Source organism: Phacochoerus africanus, chromosome 9 (assembly GCF_016906955.1).
Source record: "Phacochoerus africanus isolate WHEZ1 chromosome 9, ROS_Pafr_v1, whole genome shotgun sequence".
NCBI lineage: Eukaryota > Metazoa > Chordata > Mammalia > Artiodactyla > Suidae > Phacochoerus > Phacochoerus africanus.
This window is the reverse complement of record NC_062552.1, coordinates 98,662,438-98,684,732: the sequence shown is the minus strand read 5'-3', so window position 1 is coordinate 98,684,732 and position 22,295 is coordinate 98,662,438. Positions and strand designations below refer to the sequence as shown.

The window sequence follows — 22,295 nt, the reverse complement described above, 5'->3', positions numbered from 1 at the left end:
ATCCAAGCTGAGTCTGTGACCTACACCACAGCTCTTGGCAGTGCCAGATCCTTAACCCACTGAGTGAGGCCAGGGATAGAACTCATGTCCTCATGGATGCTAGGCAGATTCGTTTCCACTGAGTCATGATGGGAACTCCCCCTCTTAAATTTTTAAATGTACAATATATATTGTTGAATATAAGCATATTGTTCTAGACCAGATCTGTAGGGCTTGCACATCTTGCTTGATGGAAATTTTATGCCCATTGGTTAGCAATTTCCTATCACCTCCTCCCCACCAACCCCTGGCAACCACCATTCCACTCTTTGATGCCATGAATTTGACTATTTTTAGATAATGCATGTAAGTGAAATTACGCAGTATTTGTCTTTCTATGACTGGCTTATTTCACTTAGCATGTTCTGAAGGTTCATCATGGTATCGCATGTTGAAGAATTTCCTTTTTTTTAAAGGATGAATAGTATTCCATTGTATGTATATACCAAATGTTCTTTATCCACTCATTCACTGGTGGACATTTAGGTGTTTTCCACATCTTGGCTATTGGGAATAATGCTGCCGTGAACATAGTAGTATGGATATCTCTTTAAGGTCTTGATGCCAACTCTTTTGGATAAACGTCTAGAAGTGGGATTGCTGGATCATATGATAGTTCTATTTGTAATTTTTTGAGGAACCTCCGTACTGTTTCCGGAGCAGCTGCACCACTTAGCATTCCCACCAACAGTGCACGAGGGCTTCAACTTTGCCACCTCCTCACCAACACTTGTCTTTTTTCCCCTGTGTTTTTCTGCTAACTGCTGCTAATGGGTGCTTATGTGTGGGGAGCGCTGTGCTAAGCATTTTACATACAATGTTTCTATAAATCCCACACTGACCTTGAGACACAGGGACAATTGACCTCACTACTGTGAAGAAACAGGCTCAGAGAGGTGAAGGGACTTATCCAAGGTCTTACAGCTGGTCAGTGCTAAAGCAGGGCTTTTTTTTTTTTTTGTCTTTTATTTGGGGCCGCACCCACGGCACAGGGTGGTTCCCAGGGAGGGGTCGAATCGGAGCTGCAGCTGTCAGCCTACACCACAGCTCACAGCAGCGCCGGATCCTCAACCCACTGAACAAGGCCAGGAATGGAACCCGCATCCTCATGGATGCTAGTCAGGTTTGCTAACCGCTGAGCCATGATGGGAACTCCTAAAGCAGGGTTTTGAACCCTCGTCTCTTCAACTCTAGAGCGGACACACCCCAGGACATCACTGTACAAACTGCTGGCTAAAATGCCCTCCTCCCAACCTATGGGAAGTTTGGGTGTCCTGAGAGCTGAGGAAAAAACACACTTTGACAGTGAGTGAATGAGCAAGCCCCTTTTTCTCTTGAGGTGAAGCCCTGTCCACTGTTGACGGATGGCTTCCAGGTGTCAGGTCAGCAAGCTGGAGTCAGGTAGTAATTACAATTGAAGTGGAAGGGGATAGTTTACATAATTTTGAGCCTTTTAAACTTAAATCTATTACAATCACCTCCCCTACCCCCAGCTGGGTCATTAGGGTAGATTAGTGACAAAAGGCAAGTGATTGAAGGCCTCCCAGGAGTGTGACTCACCTCTGAGTCATGTCAGGTGTTCCCACATCTGGTTTGATCCCTCTCAGCTCCGTCTCCATATCAGCATGGACTTGGTCCTCTGCCACCCTCACCCCACAGACGTGTGTTTCTGATCATGTGGCCTGTGACTTCGCAGTGTTGCTTCCCTCCTAGCAGTCCCGTCGGGCGTCACTCCGTCCAGGTGGGGGAGTGTCTGAATCGAGTCTGGGCCCCTTCCTGTTCTGGGGGGTGGTATACCCGAGCGAGAACGTATGGGGCCAACAGCAAAGAGTCTGGGGGTCTAGTCTGTGTTTGGTGGCTCTGGCGCCGTATTCCTCATCTGTCAGTGAGTGGGAAGCTCCTTTCTCGAGTCTCTAGGCCTCCTCAGCAGCCCCCTTCCCCACACCGTGGGCTTCTTTCTTCCCAGGCTTAACCGTGAGGCTCTTATGAGAGACAGGGTGTTGGGCAGTGGGACCAGGACGGCCAAGAGCAGCCGGGGACTGGCTGCATTGGCGCCTGAGGAGGCCACAGCTGCTCCGGGGCAGTCCAGAAAATCTGCTTGACCCCAACCTCCTTAAAATCACCCTGGTTTCCCCCGTACCTGAGTGCACAGGAAGAAGCAGATGACCGCTGTGGTCTCATTAAACATTTTTTTTGAGGGCATTAAGGCTCCACATTCTCCAAGGCTCACGTGCGTTTAACTCCAAGCTGCAATGGAAAAGCCAATAACACGGCCTTCAGCCTGGCTGCCCTTGTCGCTGAAGGGAAGCCGGGCTCATCACTCAGTCGTTGCCGCTATTATCTTGCTGGCCCTTGCATGGGGTGTGGTGGGGGAGGAGCGGGAAAAGCTCCGTGCCCCAGAAACTTGATTTATGGAGTAGGGCCCCTGGCATGGGATGGATCCCTGGAGATCAAGGGCATTCGTTCTGGCAAATCTGGGTCTGTTTAAATATTTAAATGCCCTCCTGTCATGGACCCAGGTTGCGAGTTGTCCCAGCAGGGCTGGTCAGAGACGGGCTGGGGGGAGGCTGAAATTTCTCTTTGATAACCTCATACCTTCATTTCTCTTCTTCCTTTGCTCCTCCTGCCTATAGACCCCCTCCCCCGGCCCTGTCCCTCTAGCTTTCTCAAGAACCTTGCCCATGGACCACCAAACCTTGGTTTGCCTTTTCTGGGCTGTAACATGCCTTCTTTTATCTATCTATCTATCTAGTTGACATACAGTTGATTTACAATATTATGTTAGTTTCATATGTATAGCAAACTAATTTGGTTATACACACACCTTTTTTCAATTCTTTTCAATTATAGGTTATTATAAAATATTGAATATAGTTCCCTGCGATATCCAGTCAATCCTTGTGGGTTGATCTATTTTATATACGATAGTGTGTCTCTGCTAATTCCATACTCTTAATTCATCCCTATTCCCTCTTCCCCTTTGGTAACTATAAGTTTGATTCATATGTCTTGAATTATTTTCTCATCCAGTTAGAAATAGTATATGTTCATTGCAGAAAAATCAGAAATTATAGATGAACATAAAAAGAAAAAGAAAAGTCACCCATATCTTACTCTTCAGAGTTAACTTCCATTGTGTTTTGCTGTACCCTATTTTAGGATTCTCTCTGTCTCTGTCTACGCTCCCTCCCCCCAGTAAATACCATTTGAGCCCATCCCCCCACTCAGCAACACACAAGGCACATCCTTCTTTGTCAATAAAGACATTTTTATGACCAGATTTTAAGGCTGTATGGGGTTCCATGATATGGCCATGCCTCGGTTTGCTCAATCATTGTTCCACTTGTTGGATGTTTAGACAGTTGAAAATTCGTTCCCTATTAGAAATAAGATTGTAGCTGTATCTTTGCATAATGCTTTTATTATTTCCTAGAAGCAGAACTGTGAGGTCAGAGGGCCTGGTGCAGAGCCTTTGATTTCTCTTATTTCAAATCCTGGTGGGGGCTCAGGGCAGCAGGTGAGCGAAAGCTGAGGGGGGAAGGAAATGTGCTGCCTTTGGAGTGAGAAGCCTGAGGTCAGATTTGTGGCTCCACTGCTTGTTAGCTTGTTATCCGGAACTTTTCCAGAAAATCATCTTGCTGCTGGGAGTGTCCCTTGTCCTGAGATGTGGAGTGGGGATGGTACACGGTGTTTGGAAAGTTACATGCGATAATGTCTGTAAAAATGTTTGCACATGGCATGTGCTCAATGAATGTTTCTCTCCCCCCCTGCCTTTTCCTTGTTTCTTCGGTTTCCAGTGCAGTTGGGAAGATGAGGCTGGTATCCCATGAGGAGCTGACCCAGGCAGTTTTCATTGAGCAGGGAGGGAGCCCTGAGGGAATCCAGGGGAGGGAGTGGTCTGGGGCTGGGGGATAGGGTGTCAGACGGGCCTCCCCTAGGATGTCAAGCAGGTCCTTAGTGAAGGTGTATGGAGTTGATTGAGGTCTCTAGGGATGGCGGGGGTATGCGTGGGAATCAGGGGCGAGGTAATAGCATGGCAAAATTTGTTGACTTTTATTACAGGCTGAAAATGTTCTATGGGTTTCATCTACATTAATACTTTTTCTTTTTTTGTCTTTTTAGGGATGTACCTGTGGCATGTGGAGGTTCCCAGGCTAGAGGTTGAATTGGAGTGATAGCCTCTGGGCCATACCACAGCCACGGCAATCGCAGATCCAAGCCAAGTCTGCGACCTACACCACAGCTCACAGCAACACCAGATCCTTAACCCACTGAGCGAGACCAGGGATGGAACCCACATCCTCATGGATACTAGTCAGATTTGTTTCCTCTGAGCCATGATGGGAACTCCTACGTTAATTCTTTAATCCTCACCAGGGTCCCAGGAGGTAGATGGTGTGGTCATCTCCATCCTACCAATGAGGAATCTGGGGGGAAGAGAGAGGTTAATTAACTTTCCTGAGGTCACACAGTGAACGAGTGGCAATGCCAGGATTTGATCCCAGTCAGCAGTCTTTCTCTCCCTCCTCGGCAATCCTTCTCCTCTTACCCCCACCCCTCTTCCTGGAATCTGCCTTGCCTTGTACATACTTCTGCTCAGGTCACCTCTGACATCGTATAACAGTGTGTTTTTGTCCATTCTTTAAGCTGTGCTGTGAGCCTTCTGCGGGCAGGGACCATGTCACATTCAAGTTGCATCCCAGCCCCAGCACAGTGGTTGCTCCCTAAATGTTGATGAATGTGGGATGCACCTGCCAGGACAGAAGATAGCCCAGTATGGCCGGAGCAGTGTTTGGGTAGGGAGACTGGGGAGCATAGAGTTAGCTTAAGGATGCTGGGAACGCCAGGCTGAGTTGCTTAGTGTTGGGCTTGTACAGTCAATGGCGAATTTTGGGTAATTCTGGAGACATCTCTGGAATGGTTAATCTGTAGGATTAGGTGTTCAGGGAGAGAGCCTGAAGCTTGTGTATAAGAGGAGCCTTTTCTAGTCAGGAAGGAGAAGACGTGAAGTCTAGGCGATGGTGACAACAGGGCAAGCAAGCAAGATTTTATGAAAGAAAAATCCACAGAACAGGAGAGAGGGAGGTGACAACAATGACTCTTGAAGCCTTGAGTCGTGGAGCCCTGAGGGAGGCTGACCCGGACCATTTTAGAAGAGGAGGAGGTGGTTTTGGGGAGGGATGAAACTCTGACATAGGGGTTTGGGGAAATGGCAGGATGTCCAGGCAGAAATGTCTAGCAGATGCTAAGGTACATTTGTTTCCCCAGAGTTGGTGAGGAACTTACACCGATGTCATAGGCAGATGGGGGCCTGCACCAGGTAAGGGTCACTGAGACACCCTAGGTAGGTCGGAACTCACGAATAAAGCATCTGAGGGGGTGTTTATGTCAGATATTCACCCACAGATCCCGAAAGAGCACACTGGCCAAAGTCCCAAATGCCTGGGGGCTGCCACACTTTATGGTATTGCATCTGATATTTTCACCTTTCTCTACCTTCCCCAGAAACATTGACAGTTATATTTATTATTTAAATTATTTTCAATGAGGATTTTAAAAATAATGATATTTTACTCTTTAAGTGAATTAAGGACATGCTAATGCATGACTCATTAGGATAAGGACTCAAAGATACTGTCTCCTCAAGGGCTGGTGGCCGGAGGGAGATGGCTCTTGAATCAGAAGCCCAGGATCTGAGTCTTTGCTGCAATACTCCCTAGACATGACCTTGGGCAAATGACAAAAACTTCCCTGAGCCTCGGTTTCTTTTTCTGTCAAGTGAGGACAATAAGATTAACCTTAGAGGGTTTTCAAGAGAGTAAAATGAGACAGTGTGTAAACATAATTAGTTCACTGCCTGGTTCATAAATATGCTAAGTAGATAAATGAATAAATAAATTTATGTTAAGTCAACAGAGGGTTCTTCTTTCACATTTGAGTCCGCAGCTCTGGCTGCTGGAGTTGTGTCAGGAACCAGGGAGGCATTCTGATAGAGTCCAGTGAATGATCAGAAATAGCTGGTTTGTTGGACATTTGTTGCATGCCAGGCAGTGTATGCCATACTTTACAAGGATGGCCTCACGCACTTATCAAAATACTCCTACGAGCTACAAACTCTTATCCTTATTTTACAGACAGGGAAACTGAGGTTTGAAGAGATTAAGTAGCTTGTCCAAGGTCACACTGCCAATTAGCTGACCTAGGATGGCTGACCCCAGACTTCAGCTGACTTCCGTTACCCGGCTTCTCAGCAGGGCAGGAAAGAGTTCCAATTCCACTAACATAGTTAATGCTTTGGTTTTGAGAATGTCTCCATTTCTTTTCTGGGGATCCAGAATCAGGTTATATATGTTTTTTTTTTTTTTCTTTTTAGGGCTGCAAGTGCAGCATATGGAAGTTCCCAGGCTAGGGGTCGGATTGGAGCTGCAGCTGCCAATCTACACCACAGCCTCAGCAGCACAGGATCCAAGCTGTGTTTGTGACCTACACCACAGCTCACAGCAACACTGGATCCTTAACCCACAGAACGGGCCAGGGATTGAACCACATCCTCATGGATATTAGTCAGGTTCGTTATCCCTTAGCCACCATGGAAATTCTGTCATATGGTATTTTGAGATGAAAGCTTTGTTGCTTATCTCCATTCTCCCTGTTTTTTGTTTTTATTTTTTTTTAAACCGGTAGTCACAGCCACGTACAATAAATTCCTGAAATAGGCAGATCGCTGTCCCTTGATGTAGACACGGGACTTGTGGGTCACTGGCATTTGATAGATCCTGGCTCTGGGCTCACTCCTAACACATGGGTCAATGCCAGGCTCTGAGGAATGTGGCTTTGAAAAATCAGGATGTTACACCCACCCCTACTCCGACCCCTTGTGTTTCTGTCCAGACGAATTCAGTTTAAAATAAGCCTCTGAGGCGTAGGCTGGCGGCTACAGCTCTGATTCAACCCCTAGCCTGGGAACCTCCATATGCCGAGAGTGCAGCCCTAGAAAAAGCCAAAAAAAAAAAAAAAAAACCCACAAAATAAGCCTCAAGGAGGGCCCGAAAGAAGATGTGAAGCTACAGAAAGGCAGCCACCTGGCTTGGTGGGTGGGGAGAGGGGCGTAGGCAGCCTTTGGGTGGGTCCTATGGCTGGGAACCCGTGTCATTTTTCTGTCACAGTTGAGGGAATTGTTGCTTCAGGAGGCACATAGACCTCAGAGGACCCAGAGAAAAAAGAGTCGAGAAGTGTTAGAATGGAAAGACTTAGGGATCGTCCGATGCACCTGCCATATTTTACAGATGGGGGAACCAAGCCCAGAAAGGTATGAGATTTACCTAAGGGTGCACAATGAATCAGGGTTAGAGCCAGGGCCAGACCCCAGGTCTGCAGAGGGCCCCCCACACTGTTGGCCTCTGCCTCGAGAGGGGAGGGGAGGGCAGCCCACCTGTTCTTGCCCAAAAGGAGCCTCTTGGTGCCTAAATGTTGCAGGACCTGGGCCATTTGTGAAGCCACCTCTTTTATCGCTTAAGCTCCGCGGAGCCATCATTGGGCATTTAAAATAGTTGTGGGGATTAACGCCCCACCCTGAGTGCCCAAGTCTGAGCCAGTGGCTCTCTGCAGTGTCCCCTGGGTTTTGTCCCAAGCTGGTTCATAGCAGGGCTTTTCTTACCCGGGGCTTCTTCCCACCTGGGGGGTTGGTGTAGACATTCCTCTGCCCCCCAGATGGTTTTGCAGAAACCCGAGGGTTCTTGTGAAGGTGTGTGTTGGGGGGGGAGGTCCCAGACATCTGAACCAGTCTGGTAGGATGTGATCCTTCTGTCAAAATCCCCCTCTTTGTATCTGTCCTGGCTCCAGCAGGCCATAGGCTTCCACTCAGAAGGGTTGAATGGGAGAGGATTCGATGACGCAGTGGTAGTGGAAGTGTGGGCAGGAAAAGGCACCAACAAGGGGGCTCCTTGACATGTGGTTCCTGGGGATGCTGCCAGAGCAGGAGGGGCAGGGCACAGACCGCCAGCTCCTCCCTTTCTACCCTCCCTTCTCCTGCTGGTGCCCCCCGATGGCCAAAACTCTCCTGGGCACAGAGGGCAAGAGGCCGGGGAGGTCAACTCCAGGCGCTGGGAGGACTGGTGAGTGGAGAATCACTAGCACATCTTTGAGTTGTGTGCTTCAGAGTCAGACAGACCTGAGGTCAGATCCTGACTCTGCCATTCAGTGAGCTGCATCAACGCCCCCAGACTCAGTTTCCTCCTCCTCAAAACAGGATGATAAGCCCTACCTCCTGGGCTGTTGTGAGATTCCACATAAGAATGTGTGCCTGCCTGATGGCCTGTAAGGATGAGGCCTTGGAGGCAGCGGCCGTTGATGGGCACCGCTGGGCCAATTTTACAGATGAGGAAGTCGAGCCACAGAGAGAGGGAGTGGCGTCCTCAGGGCTGTTTCTAAGTGCCACGGGGCAGAGCTGGGAAAGAGATGTGGCCTGGTGACTCCCAAGGCCCAGGCTTTGTCTCTTGGCCGCTCATCCCGTAATTGCTTTCAGTCGCTGCTTTCAGGCTCTCGGAAACCACTGGCTCAGATACCCACTGCGTGCTCCAAGTTGGGCTGATGAAAATGTGCCAGAGTCATTAAGTTATCAGTGGGGAAGGCGGCCGCTTCTCCCCGGCAGGAAGGATTCTGCTGTCTGCTGCAGCCGGCTTTGTTCACACAAACTGCCCCTGATTGTTCCTCCTCCTCCTCCTCTTCCTCCCTCCTCTCCCCTCCTCCCCCTCCTCCTCATCCCCATAAGGGGTGAGTGGTGGATGGTTGGAATTGGGGGGATGGGGGCAGGCTTGCTATAAAAATTCTGAGGCAGCACTGAAGGTATTCGTAACTCCGGACAGGAGGTCTTGCCTAGAGCATCGAGCTCTGGATTGGGAAGTGGGCAAGCACTAAATCTGCAGCTTGACAGATGGATCTGCCCCCCTGGGGATGGGGGGTGGGGTTGGGGTTGGGGGAAGGCAAGCTGGACCTTCCTTATTGTCATAGCCGTTCCTCTCCATGTGCGCTGTGCCAGGAACACACAATCCAGGTGTGTGCTGACAAGGTGAAAAGAAGGACCTTAGGTTGTGCACAGGCAGGGTTGACTGGTCCTAGGGATGATGGCTTCAGAGGAGCAGGCAGCCACAGAGCTTGCCTGGGGAGGGCCACTGGAGAGGGAGGGTGGGGGCACAGCCCTCTCTGAATGCCTCAGCAGTCCTGGGGCTCGGTCTGATTCCGCACGACAGATAATTCCAGAGTGAGATTGCTGACGTGATAAAAGGACAGCAGATGGTTCTAATACTTTATTTTCAGAATGTATCTTTCCCGATAGTCTTTTTCTAGCAACTCCATCACCCCAGACCTCAGAGAAGAAACTGCTAGTGTTCCCCCCTCCCCTTTCCCTTTAGGGTTTATTCCCTTTGCGGATCCACAGTGTTGACAATAACAGCTCACACTGGCTGAGGTCTACTGTGAGTCCCTCACTCTTTTACACGTATTCGCTCACGTAGCCTCACAACTGTGCTGTAGGTGTGCTTTCATCACCTTCCCCATGTTCCAGAGAGGATGCTGAGATACAGAGACGTTGAGCCACTCACCCAGGATCACACAGTCAGCAGCATGGCTGGGATTTAAAAAACCCAGGCGGTTCAGATCCATCCTTCCCATATACCAATACAGATCCTGCCTCTCTGAAGGCGAGGTTGACCCAGAAGCAGGGCCAGAGCCATCAGTGACATTAAAATGGCCAGTGCTGTGTGGCTAGCCCCTCTGGCTGCCTTTCTAGGTTACTGCAGAGGGGACTTTTCCTCCCAACGAGAGCTGGCTGGATCCCGCATTCACTGTGGCAGCTCTTGCATGATGAGAGGGGCTGCTTGGAAGAACTTAATCCTAGATCTCTGTCCCCCGCCCCGACAGGTTTCCAGGGCCAGATACATAATTTACAGGGCCCAGGGCAAAATGCAACTGAGGGGCCCTTTTGTTTAATAAGTATTCAAAAATTCAAGATGCAACAGCAAAAGATTGAACTCAGCATGGGGGGCTCTTCTGAGCTCGGGACCCTGTCTGAATGGACAGGTCACATGTCTACAAAGCTGGCCCACAAGTGTTCAGAGTGACAGGAAGATGTGATGAAATACAGATAGGAGGTGAGACAGTACTGGATTTTCCTTTTCTTCCAAGCCCGTCAAAGCAGGATTTCCAAGGCATTTCTTTTCATCTCAATGTAGCAGTCTGATCCAGATGCTCTTCAACCAAAATAAATCTCAGAAATCTCTTGTCTCTAGGATGAAGTCATTCGCAGGACTGGGACTTGGGTCAGAGGCTTTGTTTTGGGGTCAGGCATCTTGCTCCCTGAATTCCAATCTCTCTTCACCCTACCTTTCAAACTGCCCTTCCTTCTGCCCCTTTCCCTTTAGCCCACAAGCCTCCTCAAGATCTCTTCTGTTAAAGGACAAGCCCCGCTCAGCCTCTCTAGACCCCACACTTTTGTCCACCCACCAGCTGACTCTTTCCCCTTCCTCAGCCATCCTGGAGGGAATGGTCTGTCCGCCCCATCACCACGTCCTCATTTCCAGAAGCCCCTGGCTCCCTGTAGTCTTGCCTCGTCCTCTACCAGCTTGTGGATTCCCTGCTCACTAAAGTGACCTCCTCATTGTCAAACCCAGTCATGTCTTCACAGTCCCTGTCCTTCTTGGCCCTTCTGGGGCACCCGACGTTACCTGGGCTCTGCTTCTGCAAAATGGGGATGCGGGTGGCTGGAGTAAATATACTCGAAGCACCAGAACGGGCCTGGCACGTGGTACACACTCAGTGGCTGTTAGCAGGGGCTGCGATCGTCACCTGGAAATCCTGCTCCTCTGGCCTACATTTCTCACTCCTGGGTGAGTCTTTCTTAACAAAATTTTAAAATCAGTTTCTCTTTCCACCAGACTCTTAAAATACTGGTGTTTTCCTAGTTCTGTCCTGTGTCCCCACACCTTTCTTCTTTCTCTCTTCAAGCTCCCCTGGCCCTTCTCTCCACACCCGTAACTTCCATTGCCCCCCTGTCTGCTCCGACATCCCCATCTCTCTCCTAAGCCCCAGGCGTATAAGCCAGTCCCAGACTGCATTCATTCCCTTCCTTCCTTACATCCGATTTTCTTCCTACATGCTTCTACTCAGTTGGCCAAGTTAGAAAAACCCGGATATTTTTTTCGATTCCCTTAGCTGACATCGAGTGCAGGCCCTGTGCTAATCACTGGGGCTGTCACAGTGGGCAAACCCTCAGGGCCTGCCACACCTGCCACTGATGGGACACATATTGACACATGACTCGTTCTGGGAAGGTAACACAGAGGGGGCATCATTTTGATTGGAAAGACTTCCCTGGGGAAGGACGTGGAGACTGAGAACCGAAGGATGATGATGCCTCAATCAGACAAACTGGGAGTTCCCACTGTGGTTCAGTGGTAATGAACCTGACTAGCATCCATGAAGACAAGGGTTCAGTCCCTGGCCTCGCTCAGTGGATTAAGGATCCGACGTTGCTGTGAGCTGTGGTGTAGGTCGCAGACGCGGCTCGGATCTGGCGTTGCTGTGGCTGTGGCTGTGACTGGTGGTTACAGCTCTGATTGTACCCCTAGCCTGGGAACCTCCATATGCTGTGGGTGCGGGCCTAAAAAGACAAAAAAAAAAATTAAATTAAATTAAAAAATCAGGCAAACTGAGGCTGGGGGGAATTTGGGGCAGAGAGAAGAGCTTGTGCAAAGGCTCTGGTGGAAAGAAAAATGCCTAAGAAATGAAAAGACCAGCGGGAGGGAGGGCTGAGAAGGAGGTGGACTGTGGCTTCAGGTGAGGCTGGGCAGTGGATGGGGGCTGGGTGGCGCGTGACCAGGGAGGCCGGTTAGCGGTGGTCATCTTAGACTTCTCCTTGCCACCTACTCCTACCTGCTCTCTCTTCCACCAGGTTCTCTCTTTAACCTTGGTCCTATCCTGAAGTCCTCACTGTTCACACATTGAAAGTTAAAATAGCCTCTTGTCCCCTCCAAATCCATCTTTTGCACTGTCATCCTGAGCGGTATTTCTAAAATGTAAATCTGGGATCCATACAATCTTGCCCTGGTTCCCCACTGTCAGGATAAAGTCCTGCCCCCCTTCCTCCCCTTAGTCCCCCTCCACATCCCTCCCTGGCACCCCCTTCCCACCAGCTTTACGGAATATCCTGAAGCTCCCCAAGTGTGCTGGCGGCATGAGCTTTGATGCCCGCATGCCCTCCTCCTTTGTCTGCCCGCCGCTGCCCTGCTCTCCCACAAGTGCAGCTCCCCACCTGCTCCAGGAAGCCGGCCCTGCACCCCCTCAAGCCCTCGCACCGGCCCCTCCTCTGCGGCGCACAGCCTCACACTGGCACATCTGTCCCACTTCCCTCCTTGCTAGTTGTGTATTTCCTCTGCCAGACTGCGGACTCCTGGAGGGAGGGGACTGGGGCTCATTCATCCTTGTCCTCTGATGCCTCAAGGCCGGGCGCATGTTAGGTGTTTAATAAATGTTTTCTTGAAGGCCAGGTAATGAAGGAAAGATGTGGTATAAGCAGGTGGTGAAAAATGAAGCTCCACCCAGAAAGCTCTGCATGTAGGGGTCGTGGCTCAAGGGTCTGGTTCCCAGGACCTCTGTGTGCTCTCTGGTTCTGTTTCTTCTAATAATCGGACGTGGGTCTGAGAGCTGCCTCCTGCTGCCCCTGCCTGCCACTTCCATCCATCCAGAGGGGCAGGTGCACACAGGGTGGGCAGCATCAAGCCCCAGTGTATTCAATCTCCTGGCAGAGTGGTTCTCAAAATGTAGTATGCATCAGAATCGCCAACAGGGCCTGTTAAAACACAGGCTGCCAGGGCTCGGGCCCCGGCGGATTCGGTTAAGTCTGGAGTGGAGCCCAAGAATCTGCATCCCTAACACTTCCCAGGTGATGCTGATGGTGCTGATCTGGGGACTACTCTTCGAGAATCTCTCTTCTAGCGAAAGGATCTGCTGTAAAGATAATTACTCTCTATGGTGTTGGGGAAGGAGATAAGGGAAGCTTTTTGCTTGGGTTTGGTTTTGTAGGTTTTAAGAACTATTAGTGTGAGATTAATGTGGATAGATGGATCAGATCTAACGCGCTTACCTCCTCCCCAACCCGCTGGCTTCCCACAAAGGGTTTCTATGTTTACTCATCACCTATTCAGTGGATGTGTTTCGAAGGTGTAAAATGTACACGGCAGCACAGGAGGTGGAGTTGTTGATATCAAGGTGAAATCGATATGACACTCTCCTTGAAAGAGGTCCTCCAGTATCGTCAAGACTATAGTTTTAGGAGATCAAAGAAGAAATGCCTACTCAGATGGGTGAGTTCCCCATCAGTGGAGTTGTTCCAGGAAGGCGTCTAGAGTGGGAATAACACAATTTGATATGTACTTAGACCACATGACTTTGAAGCTCTTGAAATTCTGTGATTAGGGGAGACAGTGGTAATTGACGCAACAAAATGGCCCAAGTAAAATGCTGTGGAGTGAGCCGTGGGGAGGTGTGGGGAGGTCTGCCGAGGCAGTGGGGCCTTCCCCGAGTAAATACTGACTTTACTGTCCTTATTTTTAATAAACCTTTATTCCTCACCAAAGAGATGTTTGGTAATGAAATAGATTTTTATCCTATAGCCCATAATTTGCTGTTTATTGACCTTAGATCATTTGAAAACTTAAATAGAAAAGGCCCACAGTGTGTCTCAGCGGCCTCCTCAGGCCCACTTTCCAAATCCAATGGAACTGAGATGGTAGTGCCATGTTATTATTATTATTGTTGTTGAAATATTTATGAGAGGGAGAGGGAGGGAGGGAGAGGGAAGCCAGTTATAGGAAGTGAATTTATAGTCACTAGGTCACCACCTCGATCATTAACCCAAATTTCAGACTCTCCCCTTCCTAAGTCCAGCCTGTTGCCAGATTCCATAGCAGAGGTAAGGGTCAAAGTCCCGCTTTCATGAGAGTCCAGCGCTTAAGATGAGGCAGGTCACGCGGAAGCCCCTCACCCCTCACTACCGTTTATTGAGCATCTACTAGGTGCTCGGTACTGAGTGAGATACTTTACAATTATTATCTATAGTCCCTCAAGGTAAATAGTACTATCATCATTTTCAGATTTAAAAGAGCCTGGAGAGATTGTGTGTCTTGTCCAGTTTCACACAGCAGAACTCTTCATTTTGTTTTTGAGAGTCAGCATAACCATACAATTGAGAATTGTGGTAAAAGGCCAAAAATTCTAGTCTGAGTATAGATGGAAAGTGCAAAATTAGAAAATTGAATGCAGCTGTATATCAAATAGATAATACACCTCTGACCCAATGGGGTGCATTCTAGGAATGCAAGAATGGCTCATAGTCAGAAGCATTAGGAAATCAACATAATTCACCAAATCAACAAATTAAGGGAGAGTCATAGGAGTGCCTGTTCTGGCTCAGCAATAACGAACCCAACTAGTATTCATGAGGATGTGGGTTTGATCCCTGGCCTTGCTCAGTGGGTTAAGGATCCAGCATTGCTGTGAGCTGTGGTGTAGGTCACAGATGTGGCTGGGATCCTGAGTTGCTTTGGCTGGGCTGTAGCTCCAATTGGATCCCTGGCCTAGGAACTTCCATATGTTACAGGTGTGGCCCTAAAAAGCAAAACAAACAAACAAACAAACAAACAAACAGAGAGTCATAAATTAGTAGATGCCGAAAGGGTGGCTGGTAAAATCCTCCTGTAATCTCTAAATCAGAAAATAAGAGGAACTACTTGACTAAAAAAATTCTAAACCATGAACCCCTAAATCCAACTTCATTACAATAGGAAAAGCTGACTTTTGCTGTTTTTAAATATTGTTGTGGTGATTCTTACAAATGAATTAAGGTAAGAAGATAATTCATATAAATATGAGAAAGAAGAGGTAACTTTTTTTTTTTTTTTGAGCCACACTGGCAGCATACAGAAGTTCCCAGGCTAGGGGTTATATCTGATATGCAGCTGCTGGCCTATGCCGCAGCCATGTGGGATCCGGGCCTTGTCTGTAACCTACACCACAGCTCACTGCAAGGCCAGATTCTTAATCCACGGAGCGAGGCCAGGGATCGAACCTGCGTCCTCATGGATATTTGGGTTTGTTACCCCTGAGCCATGACGGGAACGCCAGCATTATCTGTTTTTGGCAACGATTATAATACCTGAAAAACCTAAGAGCATCTAGGAAGAAAGTAGATCCAGGAGTAGTAATGAGAGGAGGGGGTAAGACGGCCGGGTCACAACTCTTCTCTGTGCTCTGGGGGTCACATTGCCAGTCAGCTCTGGCACCCACGTCTTATGATGAAGTCTGTGCGCTTACCACTTTGTGAAGTGGTAAGTCCCTGCTGTAACTCGGTCATGTGAAGGGAGAATCTCTTAAAGCTGCAACCTCAGGTGCTCCTGCAGATCGGGGCGTGGCTTGCTCTGATGGGGAGACGTGGGGACAGGATGAGAGATGTGGGGACAGGATGAGAGAGTTGGCACAGGATTTTTACTGAAGACCCTCGAGGCCTCTGCTACCTGCAGAGCCATCCGTCTAGGGGCTGAGATATTGGCTTAGTGGTGGGGCGGGGGAGGCTGTGTGTGTTGCGGGGGGGTGGTCTTGTCTGAGCCATTTAGCCAGACTTCTGCTTCTCAGCTACTAAGCAGCCAACAAAGGCAGCTGCCCCTTGCTTCTTCTTGGCTCCAAGAAACCATATTTGTGTTGCTTGTGCCCTCTCCTACTGTCCGCTTGAGAGGCAGTGCCTATCAAGATACATGTTTAGAGGTCTGGGGTATCAGAGGCTTCCCGGGCCATCAAGGTCACGTGCTCTTGGTTGCCTCATCTACCAAGGAGGCCTAGGATTCATGGTTTTCATGGTGGAAGTGGAACTTGATTTTCTGGCACAAAATCACTGGGTGATAACATCAAAAATATGTACATAAAGCTTCGGTACTTTGTACAGAGCTGACTGCAGGGTGGTGGAAGGAGTACTGCCTGGGAATCCAGGAGACCTGGGTTCCTGTGGCTCTGCCACAACTAGCTGTGTGTTCCCAGGCAAATCGCTTAGCTTTGCTGGGCCTCACTTGCCTCATCTGTGTCATGGGGTGATGGACTAAATAGAGTCCCACTGCACTTCAACTTCCAAAGTGTAGTAATGATCCCCCTTGCCATGCGCCCAGCTCTAGGTGCTTTGTAAAGAGAGGAACTCATTCTAGCAACTCTCTGAGCTAAATACCGTTATTATTCCCCCTTTCCCTCTGAAGAAACTGAGGCACAGAGAGGGCAAGTGACTTCCCTAGGGTCTCACAGCTGGGAAATGGTAGTGTCCTTAACAGTTCAACCTCCCTCTTCTGCTGCTATGGTTTTTCTTTGTTACATCGGTGTTGGTTCTGTCTAGCGGGGCGACGGGTGTTGGGAGCGGGAGACCTGTTTTTCAGAAACCCAGCTTGAGGGGACGGCGGGGAGTCACTGCTTGGGGGAATGGTGGCAGTGGCTGCAGAGGGTGTTGACATTTGTGTTTTCCTTTCTTTTCCTCCTTTTCCCTCTAGTCTGTGGCAAGCGCTACAAGAACCGGCCGGGACTCAGCTACCACTACGCTCACACTCACCTGGCCAGCGAGGAGGGGGATGAAGCCCAAGATCAGGAGACCCGGTCCCCAACTAACCACAGAAACGAGAACCACAGACGTGAGTTCCCAGTTGTTGGGTTGGGGGAGTGGTGCGGTGGGTGGGCAGGGCCTATGGAACATTTCTTTTTTTTTCACCTCTGTCATCTTCTGGTGGCACCTATTGATTGGTCGCAGTGAGCTGTGATGAGTTGGCTATTTCAACCCAGCCCCAGATGGCCCATGGGTCAGCTGAGCCCCAGGCTGGGGAGTGAGCTGGTCAGGGCTGGCACACCCAGCTCTGCTTGTAGATGATGGGAGGTAAGTGTTAGGGCAGAAGGGAGACATCCCTACCTGGCGGTTGTCGAATGCTGGACCTGCTCCTCCTTCCCCTCAGCGCCAGAGGATCCATTCACAGCTGCTGACCTGAGTTGGGCACAGCCCTGGGGTGTGTCCATTCAGACTGACCTTCCACAGGTCCCCTTGGTCACCAAGAGGTGGAGAGTATTCTTGACCTACTGTCTTAGTCCGATAAGGTCATAGTTTTGGTAAGGGTTCTCCTGCTTAGAAACATTGCCCTGGAACCCCCATGCTTGAGCCATCAGCAGACGTAATCTGAGTGCCCTTGTCCTTGGGGGGATGTTGGGCTCTGAAGACCCAAAACGATCCTGAAGATTTGTGTTTCCATTTCTATTCTTTCTTCCCTTCCTCACTTCCAGTTATGAATTAGGGAGGCACAAAGGGCTTAGCATTCACCCTATGACTTCCCTCTACAGCATGCCTTATGGTTTCTGGGCCTACCCCAAACTCAGAAGGGGATGGGCTCATGGCATCTTTAGGGTTTGCTTCAAGAGGTGGGTCATTATAGGATCATGAGGTGAAGGATAACTGTAGATGTGCCATGTGTTTATTTTGCTCGCAAGATTTTGTGGTAGGTGTTCTTAAAGTGAACGATTCTGTGTAATTCAAGGGATCAGACCTTTAAAGATATTCGGACTCTAAGGTTTGAGATTGACTCTTGTATCTTTCAATCAGCTCAGTTAGCTGATGTTGATTGGTGGCCTTCACCAAATATTTGAAACAATGAACACACCTTGGCCAAGACTCTCTTTGGATCAGCGTGGTCTTCCTCTAACATCCACCCTTGTAGCATTGCTTTCCGTCTTAGTTTGCTTTGGCTGCCCTAACAAAATACTAAAGACTGAGTGGCTTAAGGAACAGGAATGTATTTTCTCACAGTTCTGGAGGCTGGAAGTCCCGGATCCGTGGGCCATCAGGGTTGGTTTCCCCTGACACCTCTGTCCTTGGCTTGCAGGCAGCTGCTGTCTTGCTGCCTCTTCACGCCGTCATCCTCCTGGGTACGGTACTTCCAAGACTCTTTGTGGGTCCACATTTCCTCCTCCTATGAGGACACCAGTCAGATTGGACAGGGCCCATCCTCACAGTCTCATTTTAAATTTTCCCTTTTTTTTTTTCTTTTGCTTTTTAGGGCTGCAGCTGCAGCATATGGAAGTTCCCAGGCTGGGGGTTGAATCGGAGCTGCCGTTGCCGGCCTATGCCACAGCAACACGGAACCTAAGCCTTGTCTGTGACCTATACTGCGGCTCAACTTTTGCTCTTTAGTCACCTCTTTAAAGGCCCTATATTCAAATACAGTCATCTTGAGGCACTGGGTGGGGGTTAGGGCTTCAGCATGTGAATTTTGAAAACTCAGACAGTAGCACCTTCTTTAATTCTTGCTCTCTTTTAGGGTTCAGGTCTCTCACGTGACAGAGCCTTTTTCTTTTTTTGCTTTTTATGGCCGCACTCGCGGCATGTGGAGGTTCCCAGGCTAGGGGTCCAATCAGAGCTGCAGCTGCTGGCCTACACTACAGCCACAGCAACACGGGACCCTTAACCCACTGAGTGAGGCCAGGGATTGAACCTGCATTGTTATGGATCCTAGCTGGGTTCATTACTGCTGAGCCACGACAGGAGCTCTGTGACAGAGCCTTTTAACTATCCTCTGGACAGAACCTGAAAAGCAGGCAGGAGGTGCCCACCTCCCTGTGCCAGCTTCTGAGTAGCTACAACCCTGAGTTCTCTGCCTGCTCCCTGGGGAGAGGTTCCCTTGGTCCAGTCACCCTTGTCTTCCAGGAGGCAAAATATATGGACTTGTACCCATCAGCTGCTTTGTGCATCTCCCCGTCTCTCCTCTTAACCCTTCTCTCATCTAAGTGGTCCATGCGTGGCTATTGTCTCCTGCCCAGGAGGCCGAGAATGACCTCCTTTGATTCGGGTTGCTACCTGGACAGTGTTTATGAGCAATGGTTGCTCTCTCTAAAGGATTCATTGGCTCAGTATTATTCCCCACTGGCCCCGGCGCTGGCTTATCTCCCTTACATCTTTTCAAATGTTGGGCCCTCTTGGTCCCCGTGTATACGTGCTTTCCTGGCGTCGCTGGGTTTGGAGTGCTTCTCTTTTGTGTGGCTCTCTTTCATGTGTGTGCACGGTGGTGGCAGCTCCAGAGGAAGGTTCCTTGTGGACCTGCGGGGGTACTGAGGGCCCCAAGTGGATCTGGGGGGTCTCCTCCTTGGTGACTCCCGCGGGCCCTTCCCTGCTGGTTGGCGACTTTTGTGATGGGCACTGACCCCTATTTCCTTCCGTCCACCAGGTTCCCCCACGTGGTCTTGGGGGTCAGTATCTTCTGTCTCCTGGGGTCCTTACCGTCAGGCTGGGCGGCCTTGCTCAGGAAGGAAGCTGCGTCTTTTCTCCTGGATGGAGATGTGTCCCTGCGTGCGCGCCTCTCTCTGTGGGTTTGTCAGTGGCACTCTCACTCCAGCCCCCTCCCCACTCCCCTCCTTTCACCCTGCTGATGAGAAATTGGGTTCTTTGAAAAGGATCATCAGCCTCCCTAGGGGTTTTAAACTGCATAGAAAAGAATGGCTGTACCTGGGCTCCTCTGGAGCCTTCTCACAGGAGGAAGCTTCCAGAACCCTCATGAACACAGGTCTCTGAGAAGTCTGTGATTAAGTCTAATTTTACTGGCAGGGAGTGTGGGGCAGAAAGGCCCTTAGTGTCCCCAGAAGCCATCCTGTGTCCTCTTCCCCCATTTCTCTGGAAAATACAAGAGACCGCAGCTCTTCCCAGGTTCTCTGCACCATAAATGCCACCAATCTGTCTGCTGCTCCAAACGTGTGCTCTGTTCCCTCCCACGGTCCCCTGGTGAGGCCCCCCTCCCCCAATTTCTCGTGAGTGATAATTGCCAGCATCACTAATACCCAGTCATTAGCTGCTCCCACTGTTTGGGGTGGGGTGGGCTCCCATCCATCCTGCCCCTAAATGCCACTGGGACTGTGTGGTGAATCGAATGTGACAGCTCTGCAGCGTCCTAAGGTCTCAGCTTCGTGATCGTCCCTTGGCCAGGCTTTTGGAGTGGGGGAGGGGGGCAGCAGGGCTTAATCCACGAGACTAATCTGCGGTTCCCCCAGGGAAAGTTCTGGATGCCAGTGGGGTGGGAGTGCTGACTTTTCCTTCTTGAGCAGAGCTGCAGGGGGACCCAAGCTGCTTGCGAGCACAGGCCTGTCAGAAAAACAGCCCTACAGACTCCGGAGCTGTCAGTGTCATGGGCATCTGCTTTGCACCACCTGCAGCAGTAGAGACCTTTTGACTTTGGTCCTCCTGCTGTCCCTTGCTGCACCCCCAGCTGGTCTCCGGTGAAGCCCATTGCTCATCCCTGCTCCTGCTGCGGCTGAAAGGGCAGAGCGGAGTGCTGGAGCCGCCCCGACCTCCCCCAGCCCCCGCTGCCCTGCGCTGCCAGCTCAGCACTGCCATTCCTCCCGTCCCCCACCTCCCAGCTGATGTTCTCCCGCCTTTGTTCCTCTCCCAGTCCCTCATTTTCTCCTGAATACACACTTCTTGTCTCCTCTGAAGGTCTGTCTTCTTTCCTTTGTGCCCTTGCCTCTCTGTCTTAACTCCAGGCAGCCTAAGGATGCTTGGAGCTCAGACACCTACCCCCTCCTTGGAAGATAGGACTTTCCGGATGGGGTCTTCCCTGCTGAGCTGCTGCCCTTCTCCTCCTGGTGGGAGGCTGGATTCTTCTTCCTTCTATTTCTCTGACCACCTTCATCTCCTTTCTACAAATGAAATCACCATGCGTGTGCATGTGTGTATGTACGTACATACAGATACAAACACACGCGTGGACTTACCTACATATGAATAAGGGGAGGGAGGGTTTGGGCAGGTTAGGACTCTGAGAGGTACCACTTAGAGGCATCCTGCTGTGACTGCCCACATGCCACCTTGGTAAGTGGGGCAGAAGAAAAAGGGCTAGGTTAGAATTTAAAACTCCTTTGACACACGCTCACATGTCAGAACTCTTCCTGAGTTTCTTTTCACCTTCTCTGCACAGAGGGACTCTATTGTAGATGATGATGTTTTCAAGGTACCTTTTGGAGGTAGGGTGAGTAGGGGCATTTATGAGCTCATGGACCTGTATGGAAAAGCTCTCTGAATAAATTCAGTCTAATACATTCATTTGTCCATCCATCCATCTGTCCATTCATCCACCTATCCATCTACTGGTTTAGTAACCATGTACTGAATACTGTCTTGGTTCCTGTCCTTGAGGAGCTCATAGTTGTGAGTGGGAATATGTGATAGGGTATGTATAGAATGGTGAAGGAAGCCAAGGTCTCAAGGTCATAGCACACTTGCTGCTCCTTAGGGCAGTCAGTAGTGCTCTCAGTGTGGCATCAGCATCATCAGGGAACTTGTAAATGCAGATTCTTGGCTCTACCTGACCTTTAAAACAGAAATTGTGAGGGTGCAGGTCAGCAGTCTGTTTTAAAAAGCCCTGCAGTGTTTTGTTCTTTTTTATGGCTGAGTAGTATTCCATTATATATGTGCACCACATCTTAATCCATTTATCTGTCAGTGGACATTTAGTTGCTTCCATGTCTTGGCTATTGTGAATAGTGCTGCTATGAACATAGGGTGCAGGTATCTTTCTGAATTATAGTTTTATACAGATATATGCCCGGGAGTGGGATTGCTGGATCATGTGGTAATTCTATTATTTTTCCGTAATGATTGTAACAACTTACTTTCCCACCCATAGTGTAGGAGGGTTCCCTTTTCTCCACACCCTCTTCAGCATTTGCTATTTGTAAACTTTTTAATGATGGCCATTCTGACTGGTATGAGGTGGTATCTCATTGCAGTTTTGATTTAAATTTCTCTAATACTTAGTGATGTTGAGCATCTTTTCGTGTGCCTGCTGGTCATCCATACATATGTCTTCTTTGGAGAAATGTCTATTTAGGTCTTCTGCCCATTTTTTGATTGGGTTGTTTGATTTTTGCTGTTGAGTTGTGTGAATTGTTGGTATATTTTGGAGAGTAACAAAATAACACCTTTAACAGCAACATGGATACAAGTAGAGATTATAATGCAAAGTGAAGTAAGTCAGAAAGAAAAAGACAAAAAACTATATGAGATCACTTATATGTGGAATCTAAAATATGGCACAGACTCCCAGACACAGAGAACAGACTTATGGTTGCCAAGGGGTAGGAGGGAAGGAGTGGGATCGATTGGGGGTGTGGGGTTAGTAGATGCAAACTGCTACACTTAGAATGGA

The 22,295-nt window shown here is 49.4% G+C and overlaps 1 protein-coding gene across 4 annotated transcripts in view; it reads left to right on the top strand.

Moving 5' to 3' along the window:
• Window positions 1–22,295, top strand: part of DPF3 (double PHD fingers 3) — a 270,031-nt gene that overhangs the window by 176,367 nt on the left and 71,369 nt on the right. For all 4 annotated transcript variants that reach the window (XR_007136913.1, XR_007136912.1, XM_047795003.1 and 1 more), the window contains one exon: window positions 16,617–16,754. Coding sequence is in view for 2 of the 4 variants with exons in the window: in XM_047795003.1 (XP_047650959.1) it covers window positions 16,617–16,754 (138 nt within the window). In the remaining 2 variants the exon portion in view is untranslated. The remainder of the gene's footprint in view (window positions 1–16,616; window positions 16,755–22,295) is intronic.